Below are 17,006 nucleotides of genomic sequence, written 5' to 3' on the forward strand. Positions count from 1 at the left end.
GGACGCAGTCGGAACGTGTTTGTGTAGCGAATGTTGCGATCATCGAGTACGGCGATTGACGATTGGACTCCTGTTACCTCCTGCAACTCGACTACGCTGTACAATTACTTGTATTGTATTGCTGCAGGCAGCGAGCACGATACACGTATACACTGATCGTTCGCGACAAGAGCATCGTATTATCACTGCTGTAATACTACGTTTGGTGCTGGACAACCAAGGAATACACTTATGAACGCGACAATAAACAATCACATTGACAAGAGGTCGAATACTTGATACCAGACGATGCAGAGGCAATTACCAATTACAACTAGCCAGTTGTGCATGCTCGACCGACCAGTGCCCAACTGATACCACAACCCGTTGTGAGAATGGCGACTCCCTCCTCTTTCCGCCCACGACCAGGACCTGCACCTCGTCGATCCTCTTCGCGAATGGCCGGCGCTTTCGAGCCTGGATCCGACATTAGAGATGACGTCTCTTCGGCTGGTAGCGTCCACGAGAACGAAGGAAAAGAGAACAGACCACCTCAGAGGCAGTATCGTTCGACCGAGCAGGATGATTCCTCATTACTCCCAGCGCAGTTCGACGTCCCAAGCAGTCTGCTCGACGATTCTCGCGCGCAGGATAGCCAGCTCTCCGAAGGACGCTATGACCTACCTGGCGTCACGAATACCGTGCTTGAAGAGGAGGAGATGAAGAAGAGGCTAGCAGACTTCGAATCGAGCTTCCTACCTGAACCTTCCACCTTGTCTGAGCAGGTCGATAGTACCTCTGCTTCTCTGCCGGCCGACATCTTTGATCCGAAGTTGCACGATAGTCAGACAACTGGTGGAGTTCCTACTTATGGACGAAGTGACCCTCAAGAGCCTCAAGAGCAATTTATCGCAACCTCTACACATTCTCCTATGGATTCGAGTGTCAAGACACCTGTGACAGACCAGTTTCCGGACGTGCAAGAGGAGGAAGAAACAGTCAAGAAGAATGATCGTACACCAAACACTTCGGCCCTCGAGCAGATGTCTTCTTCTCCCACTGCCGCTCGTACTGTTTCTCGAGCTCAGTCCATGGCTAGTATGGGTGGATATGAAACGGCCACAGAAAGAGAATACCCAGACTCTCCTACACGAAAGCGCGCGCACAGCGTGGGTCAAGACCCAGATGCAACACCTCGAAAGGATAGAGGAAACACTCTTTCCAGTCTGGGTACCTCCGGCACGATAGAGGTGAAAGTCGAAGACTTTGATGCAGCGCCACTGAACGTTACTCGGAGACGACCACAGTATCTAAGTAAGAGATCGTCTAATGCGCGCCTGTCCTATGATTCCATGACCAGCTCTGCTACAGAGACCAGCGAAGCGACGTTGGGTGCGGATTATGCCTTACAGACTGGAGGAGCTGCGCCTGAGAGTACTAGATTGAGGAGGAGGCCGAACATGACACTTAGTCGAAGCACGAGCCTAGGCAGCCTAGCCAGTGGCGTGAGCAACATCAGCGACGATGAAGGTATTACAGTTCAAAAACGATCTGGTATGGGCATTCCTCCTGAATTGAGCACCCTGCAAGAGGAAAGCCCGTCCGTATCAAAACACATCCGAACAGGATCGCCCAACCTCACCATCACCCCACGAGCTTCGACAATGCGCTTGAGCATGCCTACAGATAGTGTCATCGCAAATCACGTGCGAGATCTGGAGGTTCCAGACACTGTCGCTCGTCAATTCAGAAGTGAGCGGAGCCGAAGCCCCGAGAAGAACCTATTTATGGCTACCATGACTCCTGGCCCTAAGAGGGGTTTGACATTGAAGGAGCACAGATCTACTGTTGAAAAACTCGGCAAAGAAAACTTCGATCTGAAGATGAAGATTCACTTTTTGGATCAGGCACTACAGAAGAGATCGGAAGATGGCATCAAGGAGATGATTACTGAAAATGTCCAGCTGAAATCTGATCGATTGCGACTCGAAAAGGACAACCACAATTTACGGAAGCAGATTAGGGACTTACAACGTAAACTGGAGGAAGCCACTGGCAAGAACGAAACTGACGACCAGGGTTATGCCACTGATGAAGAGCGCAGCCCGACTGTCGAGGAGGAAGTGCTCTACCTCAGAGAGAGAACTGAAATTATGGAGACTGAGATGGAGAAGTTGAGGCAAGAAAATATCAACAAGGAAAGCGATAAGAGACGACTTGCTGAGATGATGCGGAATCTAGGTGATTCCAGACCTGGCGGGAGTGAAGTTGGCAGTAGAGAGGAGCGCGACATGTGGAAGGATATGCTTGAGGCTGAGACTATTGCTCGAGAACAAGCCGAGGACGATGCTCGAAAGCTGCGGGAAGAGCTCGCAAAACTCAAGCAGGATTCTTCAAGACCTGGCAGCAAATTGCGTGTTGTGAATGGTCTAATCGTTTCGAGGTCGAGTAGTGTCGATACTTCAAAGCACAAGGCTGACAACGCAGAACTCGAACGATTAAGGCACGAATGTTCTGAATTACAAAAGACAATTGGTGCACAGGCATCAGCACTAACGAGCAGGAACAAGGAGAAAGAAATGCTCTACCAGGAGATCGAGAACCTCAAACTCGGCAGAATGGGAGGTCTTCGGTCCGTCGCAGGCGACAGCATCCTTGAACGGTCCGCTTCACGTGCTCGGTCGAACTCTCGAGCCAGTAACGGCACCAGGTATACTCGCTTGAGCGATGGCGAAAGAGAGACACTGGAAAACAAGATCGATCAGCTTCGTGATGAAGTCTCTCAGCTCAAACTTGATAAACAGAATCTGCAGAACCAGTTTGACGAGGCGCTGACAGAGCTTGATGCTGTGGATGCTCAGGCGCAAGCCGATGCAGACCAGTTTAACGAGGAGCTAAGTATAATAGCACACGAACGAGACAATGCTGTTCGAGATGCTGAAGAGCAAGACCAAGCTTTCCAACAGCTCAAGAACGAAGCTCAAGAAGAGATTGATGGGCTTGGAGATGAACTCGATGCCAAGATCGAGGAATGTAATAGGCTTGAGCACGATCTTAAAGCGCAGGCAGATAACGTCAAGGAACTTCAAGCCGAGATGCGATCTGCTACCGAGGGTCTGATACGGCTCGAGGAGGATGCTCAACAAAATCTTGCCAGGTATCAGGCTGTAAAGGCTGAGCTTGATGACTCAAACCGCGAGCTTGAGAACTTGGAGAGGAACCTGCATGATGCTCAGAACAAGAACAAGCACCTGACGGTTCAACAAGAAAGCAGCCAGAACGAAATCGCATTCTTGAGAGAGGAACAGGACGCCAACAATATCAAGATTGGTGATCTGGAATCCCTTCTAAAGAAGACGCACCTTAACTTGGATGCGGAGCGAGATCGAGTTAGAGAACTCGAGCGACGTCTCAACGAAGAGCGGACCCAGCACGAGTCGATAGCTAACCAAGAGAAGCAGGAGATCCAACGGACGATCAACGAATTGAACCGAGAAGCATCAACCTCGAAGAATGAGCTTCGACAAGTACGCAAAATGCTGTCCCAACGAGAGATCGAAGTGAGCGGTTTCAAGGAAAAATTGACACACCTCGAAGACAGCCTTCGAGAAACCCTAGGCATTCCGCAGAGCACAAGCCCTCACCTCGTCGGTGCTGTTACGAAGTTGATGCAGGAGCTGGAGCAAGCCAATCACGATTTGGGATCCACTCGTCAACATTTGGACGAGCACAAGCGACTGCTCAACGATCGTGATCTTCTCCTAGAAGATGCTATGCACGACACTAAACGTCTGGAAGACCTTCTCGATAAAGAGCGATCATTCCGTCGACAAGACAAGCACTCTTTCGAGCAGGCTCTTCGATCACATGAGCAGGCAACGCTAATACAGAGCAAGAGCAACGTCAGGCTTGCCGAGCTGGAGCAAGCACGACTCGCCCATCGACAGCAGCTTTCGAAGGTTGAAGCACAGTACAAAGATCAACTTGCCGAGCGCAACCAAGTACTGCTGACAATTTGGAGGAAATTGTCTGTTATGTGTGGTCCCGATTGGGCACACAACCATTCGCTCATCAACGGCAATCTCCCCTCGCAGGAAGTGATTGGCAATACTCTCTTCTGGCCTGGGTTCAGCAGAAACTTGTTGCTTGCAGCCAAGCAGGTAGAAGGTGTGCTCTCCAGCTTCAAAGACAAGATCAAGACTGTTGAGCGAGATCTCTATCGCAACTACAATTCCCTGGAGAAAGAATTTGAAGCTAGGAACAAGAAATTGGAGCGTGTCGAACAGCACTGGGAAGCCATCAAGCTGCGTGAACGTGAAATTGAGGCCGGCCTTGCCACGTCACAGGGGATCCGCCCATTTAGGACACTGGGGATGCAGAAGCTGCGCAATGAGAACAAATTGCTGAAAGCTGAGTTGCGATTGTACCAGGACTCTTTACATGGCAGTCATCCTGGACATGCCAAATCGCATGAACGAACTGCAGGTACTGAGTCACGAGGCTCGAATGTTAGTGGAGGTCAGATTTATCAACATGATGGTGCCTACACCCCAACCGATACTGCTTCTATGTCGGTTACTGGAGCTGCCGGCATACCAACTCGACGCTCAAGCATGCAAGGACAAAAGCGAAGTACGAATTCGTCAGTCACCTTATCCAGGCATAACTCTACAAACGCAGTCGAAACACTTTCCAATCGATCTGAGTCTGCCAATGGTAGAAACAGCAGCTTTGGATTCACAATAGGCAATCCTGGAACTGCACTTGCCGCATCGTCGGTGCAAAGTCAAAGCTCTACGACTGAGTCAAATACTAGCAAGAGCAAGGAAGACACGAGACGATCTTTGGTCGTGCCTTCTGCACCGACGCAGTATCCAGTCAATGGTAACTTCGGCGTACCTCCTGGATCTTCGCATAGTAATCGTTCTTCTGAAGCAGGAACGGCAGGGGCAACTTCAGCCACAGGCAAGGGCGACGACAACAAGTGGATTCATCGTCTCCGCGAGCTAGAACGCCGTCTCAAAGTCGAACGCGAGCAGCGACTTGTTGATCGCGATGGAGCACGTCGACGCCTGGAAGAACGTGATGAACAGAATGACCACTTGAAGCGACAGCTAGAACGAGAACGTCTCGGCCGAGGCTGGCGACAAGATCACGAGGAACGAGGAGGCTACTTGGTCGCGGACGAACCCATGCTTAACGAAGTCGTTGGACAGCTGAACGCGCCGCAGACTATTAGCTCTCAAACACGCGAGGAATATGTTCCAGAGACTCCCGATGAGCGAATGGACCCCATGGACCAACAGGACGAAGACGAGGGTCTGCGCACCAGCGAAGAAGACAGGCTAATGAGCCAAGCCCAATTTCCGAGCGTTGGCTCTTCACACGCGCAGCGAGTAGCATTGAAACAGCAAGGTCGCACCTCAAGACCAGAGAGTCTACGCACAGTCAGCCGAGGAAGCATCGTGAACCTAGTTCGCAATGGCAGCTACGGCTCAACACAAGCATTCAGCAATACTGGCGCCCAACGTCCCAGCGATACTACCGGACGGACAAACTCTGGCTCTGGCTCCGCAGACCGAGAAACTGATCGAGGTCGAGATCGAGCTCGCGACCGAACAAGCATCGCCTCTGGATCTACGTCCGGTGAGCGCTGGGGCAAGAACGGCTGCGAGAAGGACGCTATTCCTCCCACCAACCCTAGGATGGCTGCGGGTGAGGGCGAGAACACAGGTATGAGACGTGCGTTGAGGACTGCATCGTCCATGGCGGGTATCTCTGGGCTGTAGGGAGCTCGATTGCAATCTCGGCTTCAGAGGTCTGGGAGGGCGAAACGGTTGATGGGTTTTATTACTGTTGGAAAGAGGCAGGTATATAATAATGTGGGGAGTTTCACGGAGTTGGATTGTCCGTATCGTTATAATCAGTCTGAGGGACAAGTTATCAGGATTGAAGAGACTTCATCTGTAGAAGAGCTTGAGGAGGATGACGGCGCTCGACTTGAACATGGGCATGATATTGCGGACACGAGTATAGGTGGACAAGAGTGCCAAGAGGCAAGTAATCCTTAGGGTACAGGGGGTTTGTTGCCGTATACCGTCTTAGCTGTATATGTACATGCATACTTGCTTGATCGTGAATAACGGATGCGGTTCGCTGGCTGAACTCGGAACTCGGAACTGTAATACTTACTGTACATGCTTGGCCTTCTTCCGTTCCTCGTAGGTCCTGATTCCGATAAAGCCTGAGCCGCCACAGCCGGGATACATGTATGTTTCTGGACATGAGTCGTGGTATACTCAAGTACTGAGTCAGTTGGGTGGGTTATCGCGGGTTTTTATGAAAACCAGGAACTACCTACGTGAAGCTCCAATGGTTCTCATTAAGCTTTGGAACGAGACGTACAGTAGACAGTACAGAAGACGACCTGAGATGAACAGGTCTTACTTGATGCCTGATATGTGACAAGTATACATTTTCTCTGCAGGCTTTGTATTGCAAGCTTACTAGATTCGGAACTAACTCTACATGCGTACACACATGGGCCTGAGATCACCTCGGTCGCCCACCGGCTGTCCTCCAACACACTGCGCAATCGCAGACGAGTGCGGTCGCACTCGATACATACATACTCAGCGAGAGTCATGCTTAAGTAACCCCGAACACCATGCTAATTTCATCAAAATTCGCTCATTGATGTCAAATCGTTCGTTCGTTCATTCGTTCGTTTTGTCTTTCTCTCCGTTGTCCATCTACAATTTTGCGTGTGCATAACACCAGAATCTCGTGAATAGGAATGATGCTCTTTCACACCCTCGCAAATACCCGGTCAAGCTTACTGAGAGCCATTTTGTCTTCTCTAAATCCCAGCTTTTCGCTCGGAATATCCTGGGGTGGAACGGTTCGTGTGCCGCCTGGACTTACACTGCCTGCTCGGTCAGTGTCGCTGTTGCCATTCGTGTCTGCTGGTTTTGAGTTCGTGGGAAGTGGGGAAGCTTGAGCAGCGGCGTTGACGAGAGACGTGATGGAAGGTGCTGCGAGTGATAGACTTGATTGAGGATCGCTTTGTTGATATTGATGATGAGGATGTTGTTGATGGTGAAGCGGTTGAGGCTGTAGCTGATATTGTTTCGGTGAAGGGGCTGTTCCGTTTGTAGGCGGTTGAGACTGAGTAGTAGGGTGGCCTTGACTGTCTGTCAGACGTGGGTCGATCTGCACAGACGATGAACGTTCGGGGCCTGGTGTGATTGGATAGGCTTGAGTGTTGGTAGTTGGAATCTTGTCTTGAGAGTGATAAGGGGGCACGACCTGAGGCATACGGTTGTGCATGGCGTATGGATGTTCGTGCGGGCTGTGAGGCAGCGGCATCGGCCCCCTCAGCTGTGGCCGCTGGTCGTAGGACGACGGCGGGGCGCCATTGATGAGGTGGTGTGGTGGTGGGTGGTGGACTGGCGCACCAAATGCCGCAGGGTGATAGTAGCCTGGAGGTAAATGTGCATAGTGTATTGGAAAATGACCCGGTGGAGTATGCAATGGACTGAGTGGGTAGACATAGCCAGGATGTGGGATGTACCCCGGCAGGAAGGCGGGTGGAGGAGCAGGAGTAGCTCGATGGAAGCCAGCGCCAGTCGCCATGACATAGTTGGGTGCTCCTGGCATAGGCGAGCGTGTTACGGCAGGAGTATTCGAAGCATCGGCTACTGTTGACTCTGGGTACATGCCCTTCGGTATCTGAATTTGTGTCAAGGTCGGATCGTTGCTAGGTTGTCTCAGGACCTGAGCAGTAGGTTGTGCTCGAGAGAAGTAGCTTATCAAATGTAAATGTTGGCCGGTTGAGGTTGTCAAGCTGAAAGACTGCTTCATCAGACCGTCTGGCTTGTAACGATATCCATCAGGACCTTCCTCGCCATCTGCTGCGTCATCTGCATCTTCAGGTGTCCTATTTCCAGGTTGACTACTGCCGTTCACTGGTTGAACAAAGTTGTTTCCACCACGCTTGCCCTCCATTTCACGATACGTGAGGAAGCTTCCTGATACCCGACTTGCACTCCAGCTCTTCCCGTCGGTCCACCTCCTCATGCCAGCTTCCCGCTCATCCCAGACGAATACTGAACCAGATCTGATGGATTGTCTTTCCTTCTCAGAGAGTCGTCGCTGCACACGAGGTAGTAACCCTAGCCGACAAGCCTCAAATAATATGATCGCATCGTTGGGTGTGCGCACATGACCGTTGTAGGTCTCCATTTTGGTATGTTGTTGTAAGAAACACCGAGTCGAATATTCGGTGGACTGAGCGAGGTAGAGAACGAGGCTAGTTGTCCAGTCCTAGGCTTGTTCCTCTACCTTGAGCTAGTGCCCTTGAACAATGTGGCTAGTGGTTTCTTTTTACCATAGATGTCTAGTATAATGCTTGTATAGGCTCATAACATTGACAATCCTGCAGAGATTGAGATTTGAACAACAGGTATGCCGGGGCTGACGCTTAGCTGGGCACTAGGCTCGACTAGAGTAATGTATAGCGGCCGAACAGGTAAGTAAGTGGTGTTGCAAATTGGTTGACAGAACTGCAATGGTTGATATCCGAGTTTCGTCTCAATTTAGGCTTCGCAGAACCGATTGAGCACACTTGTACAAGCAGAAGAACAAAAAGCGAGAACGAAAGAACAGAAATGGCTATGTGAGGGTCTACCCTCATGACCAGGTCCAAAGCCATGTGTCTTTCCTGGTCAAGCATCCCGGTAGTGGAAATCTTTTAGGGCTCCACAGGCGGGCTTGGGCTGATGATAGGCAATTGCAGGGTTAAGCCTTCTCCCTTGGTTTGACATTTCTGGTGACAGCGGGGTCTATGCATTACGCTTCTATGCTATGCTTAAAGCAGCCGAAGTCAAATGCGCTCACACTACCTCTACAAATGGTTCGGTTGTCCAGCTTCTTCGGTTCCTACTTACGATTCTTGCATCGTAAGAAGTTGCAATAACAGAGCAGCCTATTTTCCAGTCCAAAAAGCAGGAATATATGATGTGTACCGTGCTGAGGCGTTCCACAAGCTGTGGAGTCCTCGGACCTATGAAGTTGGTAAATATATTGCGTGCCTAGACTCGGCCAAGACGCAGACAGATGAGTTCTTGGAAGGACAAGACATTTCCAAGCCTTGGCAGGACACCGTGTACACTGTCGAGCGAGTCAGACACGCGTGACAAGAAAAAAAGCCAAAGCGTTTTTCGCCAGTCCGAAGCAGGTCAAACAAGCCTTAACACAAACAAACTTCGATTGCTCCCTTGCTGCTTATTGCTCCAAGGTCCCACTTTGCTTTCTCACTTTGTCAAGCCAAGAATTATTATCACAACTGTTTCAAATCACTTTCGTGCGTGCCAGCTGCGAACATTTAACCTTACGAAAGAAGAATTGTGGCCCTCTGCTAAGTCTGTCGATAAAGTAACTTGACACATCGCACTCGGGTACGCAAGGGATACCCTGCTGAGTTGGCCAACGAGCCGAATTGTGCATTTTGGGCTTGTGTGGATCGGTCGACAAGACTTTTGGCGTCGCAATCATCGGCCTTGGCCTTGGCTTGGCGCTTTTGCGATGCACAGTATGTCGCCAGTGTAATTTGAGCTACCCCTCTTCGTGTCCAGCTTATCTTTTCGGATCTGCTGTTAATCTGATAGCCAGAATGCAGAGCTTTCCTTTAGAGTCAGCTACTGATCTCGATCTACCATCTATCCAGCCAAGATATTCCTTCTCACGACAAGAAATATCTTTGCAAGATTCTCCGAGCATAGTTGGTTGTGTCACAGTGCAATGCAATGACCATATCTCAACCAGATAGCATTTATCTCCCTAGGACAAGTGACATAATTCGATCGGGATATATTGTGCACTCGAGATTTTGAGACTAGATTTATTCTCTCTATCAAGCATCGCAGTTGCATGGCAAGCTCAAGCGAACAAGCTTGTTAAGCATCAACAGCCACCTAAAAGTTTGCATCGTGCGATACGGAGATCCACTCGCTAGTGTTTTTTTGGCTTTTTATTTAACGACTTGGCAGACAAGGAGGAGTCTCTCCACTCTCAGTTCAAGTCGCTAAGCGAAGCTCATGCAAATTGTGTCGACACCATGAAATGGGAACTTCTGAGCGACCTTGACGCCTGCTCGAAAGCAGCGACCTGGACGATAATGTAACCTCTTCACGGTGGTCGTGACTCAATGCACGAAAGCAGTGAACAACAGTTCCTGGCAATAGCTCTGTTTTAAAGACCGAGAGATTGAATGTCGATTTCGCTAATTAAACAATATGCTCCGACGTGGACAAGCACTTAACGACTGATGAACAAGGGAGTAGAACAACATCTACAGAACGTCTCGGTGGCAATCTAATGTGGATTATCATCGACCATACCCAAGATGGACTGGTGAGTAGTGTACATCATGTTGCTTTTCAGCGTCTTGGTGTAATGAGCGTCATCCTCATGAAGCTGCCGCACTCTATTCCGACACGACTTGTGATACAGCGTACAAGAGCCTCTTCGTCCTCAGCGACCAGATCGCATACTGGTGTCCGCTGGTGTCCGCTGGTGTCCTCGACAGCAGAGATTAAAACTCCATGGACCCGCGAGTTGCCCAAGAAATAGACTGAGGAAACACACAAATGGTAATTTCCTGATTTTGTGCGACTATCGGCTTCACTCAAGCAACGACTCAGTCCTGCCAAGTCGAGCTTGGTCAAGCAATACATGCCAAGGTCGTATCTAAACGCTCCGCTGAGTCTTGAACGCAATGTATTCCGAGGCTTGGTACTGTACCAAGTCTGGTCGGATGGATCGCGAGCTGACATGTGCTGGGATACTTGGCAAAAGCTCAGAGACAGCTCTGTGGCTGGATAGAACGGCTTGGCGCATCTTGGCCAAGTCTACGAAGTGCTTTGCCGGTTTTGATTGGCATCTGCCGTGCTCGTGCGTTCATCCGTGATGCTTCGCTCCAACTCAAAGTCTTGGCCAAGTGTAACTTCCTGAGCAGACCAAAGCTCCGCATACAGGCCTTTTTTCTCCAGGAGCTCAGAGTGTGTGCCTTGCTCGGCCACGACACCATCTCTGAGCACAAAAATGATATCACTATCAAAGATAGTTCGCAAACGATGAGCCACGAAAAGACTTGTACGGCCCTTCTCTCTGAGTATGCTGTTAATGTTCTGCATCACAGTCTGTTCAGTATACGTATCGAGGGCACTTGTGGCTTCGTCGAAGAAGAGAAGTGGTGGATCCTTAAGGAGTAGGCGAGAGACTGCTAATCGTTGTTTCTCCCCTCCAGATATCATCATGCCTCTTTCCCCCACTTTGGTGTTGTAACCTTCAGGTAGTCTTTCGATGTGATCGTGTATCCGAGCTCTTTGTGCAGCTTTCTTTACATCCTCGGAGCTTGCATCTATACGGCCATAGCGTATATTATGCTCGATTGTGGCGTTGAACAGTGGCGTATCTTGTGGGACCACACCGATACTTTGTCTAAGACTTTCAAGACTGACTTCCTTAATATCCTGACCGTCAATGAATATTCTCCCACTTTGTACATCGTAAGAACGGAAAAGCAGTCTTAGAATGGTGGACTTGCCGCATCCACTCGGTCCAACAATGGCGACCTTCTTTCCAGCTGGTATGGTCATGCTTAAGTCTTTTAATATAGGACGATTAGGATTGTAGCCAAAATGCACATTTTCGAATCTAATCTCGCCACCCCGGGTGAGTGAAAGGGGTCGCGGATTAGCAACCTCTTTCACAGTGACATTGACTTTTTGCAAACTGAAGAGCGTCTCCATGTCAAGCAAAGATTGTCTGAGCTCACGGTATACCGAACCAAGGAAGTTCAGAGGCACGGATAACTGGAAGACAAGTTGATTGACCATAACGAGATCGCCTACCGTCAACGAGCCCTGAGCAACGCCATTAGCTGCCATGTACATCATCGCAGCTAAAGCGCTGGAAAAGATGATGTTTTGTCCACTATTCAACAATGCCAAAGATGTTGTAACCTTGATCGAGGCATCCTCGTACTTCTTCAAAGCCTGGTCATATCTGTTGACCTCGTATTTTTCGTTGTTGAAGTACTTAACAGCTTCGTAGTTAATCAACGTATCTACAGCGACGGTTGCTCCTTGATTGTCTGCGGCATTGGCTTGCCGTCTAAACTTGGTTCGCCAGCTTGTGGTTGTAATTGTAAATGCACTATATGCAGCCATGGTGGCAGCCGTCACTGCAGCGAAAGATGCGCCATAATTCCAGGTCAGGATACCACATACCAGAGATATTTCGAGCAGAGTGGGAAATATGTGGAAGAGCATTGAGGTCAGGAGAAAACTGATACCCTTAGTACCTCTGTCCAGAGCTCTGGTAAGACCTCCTGTTTGGCGAGACAGGTGAAAGTTGAGGTCGAGCCTTAGTAGATGTGCGAAAACATTACGAGCCACGTTCCGAATGGCTTTTTGTGCCACACTGGCAAACACAGCATTGCGAAGCTCGGTAAAGATCGTGGCGCTAATCCTGGTAATACCATATGCGACTATCATCGACCCAGCAACAGTCCAAGCAGTACCGCCGACAGCCATGAAGTCGATGTTCATGGAGTCGACGATGCTTTTGAAATAAAAAGGTACCTGCACATTGAGGACTTTGGCTCCTACTAGGAATGCTAGAGCTGTACCAACGCGGAGCTTTGTACCAAAATCTCCTTTAGGCCAAAGGTAACGAACCATTTCCTTCATTATTGCGAAGTCTACTGCTCGTTGTTCCTTCTTCGACAAGTCCTTGGTGGAATCCAGGTTCGTAGCTGATAGTGCATTAGAGACAGCTGGCTGTGGCTTCTCTGCTGATTCCGGTTTGAACAGCTGAGATGCCTCAGCCTTGACAGGTGCATCATCTGGAATCTTGACCTGTTTGTTCGAAATCTGATGCTCCTGCCGCTGCCTTTGGAAGGCATGTTTAGTGAAGTATCGGTGTCGAACAGATAGACCAGCTGTCTGTCGGATGTATGGCAGGGTACAACTCTGACGAAGGGGATAGTGTCCGGCGCAAAGACGCGTGGTAAACGCTCGAGCCAGCATGTTGCTCCAGATGTTCGGTTCCTTATATAATTGACAAAGAGAGCAGGCACGATTTGCCTGCTCTCGCTCCTCCTTCCGATAACATCAAATACTTGACCTCTTTCAAAGTGACAATTTGCAAGTCGCTCCCTTCTACAAGCGCGACCAGACTTCGAGATGAGGCAACCTGATGAGATATTGCGTATGGCTGCACCATACCACTTTCAGCCTAGGTGGTTCGGAAGGAAGCGATGTGTAATGCCTGAGCATTGAGGCTGCTAGAGCTCGACGCGGCTTTTTTCGAGCTTCGATGCGCGTGCATTTGAATTTGGTACAGCATAGAGCAACAATAGCAAGCAGACCTGGAGCTCTTTCTTTCCTGAGCGCAAAGTGCTTCTTCGAGTCGCGAAGCTCAAAGATGCCACTCGTTTCGTCCAAATCTTTACGACCACTTCTTACCCAACCTGGACGATGGGCTTTGCCAGCTCATCTTATCGCAGGTCGAAGAGTCGGAGGATATAAATACATTTCACTCCAGCAGACACCTTCAACTCCAACAAGCACCATAGATGTCAAAGCCAATTCTGTTTCAGCCTCAAGTCCAGGTATGCAGCTCTTCCTCGTAGAAATGCCAGGCTGACCCAGCTAGATGCAACCTTTGAGGTCCTGGGAAGCCCATATTCTATGCTCAGCGTGACACTTTCACCTTCTCAGCCTCTACATACTCGCCGTGGTACCCTCACAGGCTTGTCGGGCGATCCATCGAATGTTGTCTCAACCCTTCGAACGCTCAATCCTGTTCGTCGTGCTTTGGTCGGCATACCTTTCCTCTACCAACGCACGACTTCGACGACCCCTGTGTCCGTCCTCATTTCCCCGAAGCAGATAAATACAACTCTTTCAGTCTTGCAGTTAGATGGCACGTCAGACTGGAAACTTGCACAGCGTGCAGCACTTCTTGCTTGGACTGGATCAAGCCTGTCTATAACACCAACCATATCCTCCAAACTCTCCCTCACTCACTGGGGTACCAGTAACGTAACAGGTCGAGGCCTCCTTGCCTTGTCTGCAAAAGGTCACACGTTTGCGCTCGATGTTGCAAGAGGAGAAAGCTATATCGCTCACCCGAGCAACATACTGGCGTACACGACCACCAACTGTCCAGCTCCACAACCTTTCCGCTTTCGTTCTTCCGAACCTCGATTTCAGATTCCACTTCAGCTTGGGAATTGGTTCCCAGACAGTCGCTTCAGTCGCGCTCTGAAGACGAGTAATACCTACAAATTCCTGCAAGGTGTCTCTCTTCGCATCAAGACATGGTCACGAAGGACGATATGGGGCGACAGACTCTTCCTCCGCTTCGAAGGCCCTACCACCATCCTCCTACAAAGTCGAGGCAACCGTGTCAATGAGATCTTAACAAGCGAGCAGATCAATGAGATTGCGGATGCACCAGCAGGAGAAGTGGACAGAACGATACGTAACGTCAGGATTTCGCAGGAAGATCCATACCATAAGCTCGCTCAACGACAAGCACAAGGTGGGAAGGCGATAGTGGCAGCCACATCAGCTGCAGAAGGAGTTGGTGCAGGAAGAAGTCTTTCTGACAAATCGGACAACGAGCGCATGGGTGTGGCAGGCAGTACACCAAGTGCGCAGACCACAAAAGCAGCTGAAGAGACCGCACCTCAGGTAGTGGCTGCTGATAGTGGGCCAGGCAAACAAAACGCTGCTTAGCAAGCGGCGACGGACCAATACTGCTTGTGACATGTGTGAGTATACTACAGTGGTACGGCTCAACATACACAGTTTCTACCATGACTTCTAGCTCGTATGCTACGCAGCCACTCCCATATTGCAGAATAGAATGCATGACAGATCTCAGCTCTATTACCACACTTTGAAAACTAAATTGAATCCGAAACGGTCCTGCTCGAAGAAAAAATTTATTAATGCATCAAGACCATATTTGCCCATTCGTACCCAGCAGAATCTCTCATTTATCAATCTCAATATGCGAAATAGAAAGACTCAGCTCCCCATCCCATCACCAACACAACGCACCATTCTTTGCCTAATCTCATCTTCTGAAAGTTCCTTCCGTCTTCCTAGCCGTTCAAAGAAACTCTTCTTGGCTTTCAGAGTATCCTCTTTCGAAGAGCCTGACACTTGAGCCGTCGGCACCGTGTCAAATGAGATTGTGTTTGTAGTGATAGCCGAAGGTCGTGAGATTGATGTTGACGCAGCGGTCGTAGTGGCGCTCAATCGCTGGCTCGAATCTGTCAAGGACGCGATACCTTGACTTTGCATGTTGGATAGAGACCGCTGCAAGGAGTCTCTTGGCTCTGGTACCACGAAGGACATAGCCATCACGCCGTACATGGACATTGCTGCGGATTTTGGAATGGTAGATGAGTGGTGTTTGGATGCGTTTCTAGGCAAGGTTGGTGTTTTGCTGGGTCCTGCTTCTGAAGGTGGGAATGCGCCTGGGATGCGGTCTGAGACCGTTCCGGATCGAGAGTTTCTCGAAAGAGGCGGGCTGGCGTTTGTGGTTGCGGAAGTAGTAGTGGGTCGGAATGAGGAGGAGCCCGAAAGCTCGAAGAAATCCTGAGATGCACCGTAGAGATCCTCTGTCTCGACGACTTGTGGTGGAAGCTGTGCCGGTGTGGCGTCGCTATCAACAAAACCATACCTCGATCCTGACGACTCAGGCTGGCCGTCGTCTTCATCGTCAGTGTCATCAATTCGTGGCAGAGGCTGAAGTCCACTTGCCACATCCTCAGTCAGACCAATTGGCTCTTGTCCCGTACCGACCTGTTCAATCACGATCAGCTCATGCTTTGTGAGCATCTGCACTCGTCTTTCGCTGATGACCTCGAACCATCGACGATCACATCCTATCTGGTTGCCGAGAGTCCTCAGGGTAGCCTTTGAACGAATTTCGATCGGTTCCATCTTAGTTTGCACCGACTTCCGTAGCCCTTCGTATTCATGTTCTGTTCCCGTGGCGAGCTTGTCACGTTCTTGTTTGTGTTTGTTAATGAGCTGTTCTTGCTTATCTTGTTGTTGTTTTTGAAAAGTTTCTCTCATCTTGCTTTCTCTTTGGGCTCTGTTGGGTTTATCGCGGAGGTACATTGTCATCTCCATGAATAAGTCGTCTTCTTCCTGTTCAACTTGCTGGATCATCTGCTCCCGTTCTTGGTTGTGCCTGTTGTGTAGAGCTTCTTGACGTCTTCTGACGTTCTGGTCAAGCCAGGCTGATAATCTGTTATTCTCCTTGGTGATCTCTAGCATCCTTGCTTGTTGCTCATTGGTGATAGCCCGCTCACGCCGCATGTGAGTCGACGAGAGCGCCGCGCGCTGGAAGTTAATTATCTGCTGCAGTTTGTCTGCCATCGAGCCCAATTCTTCTTTCGACGAGTGCAATAAGATTTCTAGAAGCTGTCGCTCTGCTTCCTCCTCGGCTTCTCGTCTAGCAATCTCTGCAAGCAGTCTTTCTTCTTCGAGTCGTGCGAGAATTAGTTCTTCCTCGATTTGTCTTCGCCTCTCCTCTTCAGCGAGTCGGATGCTTTCCTGTCGTTCAAATTCTTCGATCTGTCCAATTGCTTCTGCTATCTCCTCTGCCTCAGCCTGAGCTGCAGCAGCGTCTTCTTGTTGACGTTGCTCTGTCTCACGCTCGTGACGCTCTCTATCTTGTCGTCGTGTGCGGAGCTCCTGCAGTCGTCTGTCTTTGTCAGCTTCCGTACAGCTACATGTCCGCCACCGTGCGTTGCAAACATAACAGAACTCAGCACCACATCTGCAAGTAATGTGTCGACACCCCGTAGTGAGCTCGACTAATGTGTGGCAGCCTTGACATCTCTGATATCCTTCGGCTTCGGCGACCTCGAGTGTAGATTGTAAACCAAAATCTTGAGGACAATCCTGGCTTCCATCGTGGGCGAGGCTTCGACA

General features: G+C 49.9%; 5 protein-coding genes across 5 annotated transcripts; 2 read left to right on the forward strand and 3 right to left on the reverse strand.

Moving 5' to 3' along the window:
* Positions 1-437: 437 nt before the first annotated feature.
* LTR64_001322 (uncharacterized protein) lies at positions 438-5,768 on the forward strand (the record flags this gene model as incomplete). Its single annotated transcript, XM_064895703.1, has 2 exons — positions 438-1,293; positions 1,351-5,768. 2 exons carry the CDS (start codon positions 438-440, stop codon positions 5,766-5,768), a joined length of 5,274 nt encoding a protein of 1,757 aa, XP_064758390.1.
* A 1,018-nt stretch (positions 5,769-6,786) lies between these two features.
* On the reverse strand, positions 6,787-8,223 carry PTH2 (Gluconate transport-inducing protein; the record flags this gene model as incomplete). Its single annotated transcript, XM_064895704.1, has 1 exon — positions 6,787-8,223. The coding sequence occupies one exon, from the start codon at positions 8,221-8,223 to the stop codon at positions 6,787-6,789; it is 1,437 nt and encodes a 478-aa protein (XP_064758391.1).
* Positions 8,224-10,889: 2,666 nt separating this feature from the next.
* ATM1 (Iron-sulfur clusters transporter atm1, mitochondrial) lies at positions 10,890-13,073 on the reverse strand (the record flags this gene model as incomplete). The annotated part of the gene is made up of 1 exon (XM_064895705.1): positions 10,890-13,073. The coding sequence occupies one exon, from the start codon at positions 13,071-13,073 to the stop codon at positions 10,890-10,892; it is 2,184 nt and encodes a 727-aa protein (XP_064758392.1).
* A 548-nt stretch (positions 13,074-13,621) lies between these two features.
* AIM24 (Altered inheritance of mitochondria protein 24, mitochondrial) lies at positions 13,622-14,789 on the forward strand (the record flags this gene model as incomplete). Its single annotated transcript, XM_064895706.1, has 2 exons — positions 13,622-13,657; positions 13,698-14,789. The coding sequence occupies 2 exons, from the start codon at positions 13,622-13,624 to the stop codon at positions 14,787-14,789; spliced, it is 1,128 nt and encodes a 375-aa protein (XP_064758393.1).
* Positions 14,790-15,083: 294 nt separating this feature from the next.
* Positions 15,084-16,987, reverse strand: LTR64_001326 (uncharacterized protein; the record flags this gene model as incomplete). Its single annotated transcript, XM_064895707.1, has 2 exons — positions 15,084-16,766; positions 16,910-16,987. The coding sequence occupies 2 exons, from the start codon at positions 16,985-16,987 to the stop codon at positions 15,084-15,086; spliced, it is 1,761 nt and encodes a 586-aa protein (XP_064758394.1).
* Positions 16,988-17,006: the final 19 nt, after the last annotated feature.

The sequence above is a fragment of the Lithohypha guttulata genome (assembly GCF_036872675.1).
Source record: "Lithohypha guttulata strain CCFEE 5908 chromosome Unknown scaffold_1, whole genome shotgun sequence".
Classification (NCBI taxonomy): Eukaryota; Fungi; Ascomycota; class Eurotiomycetes; order Chaetothyriales; family Trichomeriaceae; genus Lithohypha; species Lithohypha guttulata.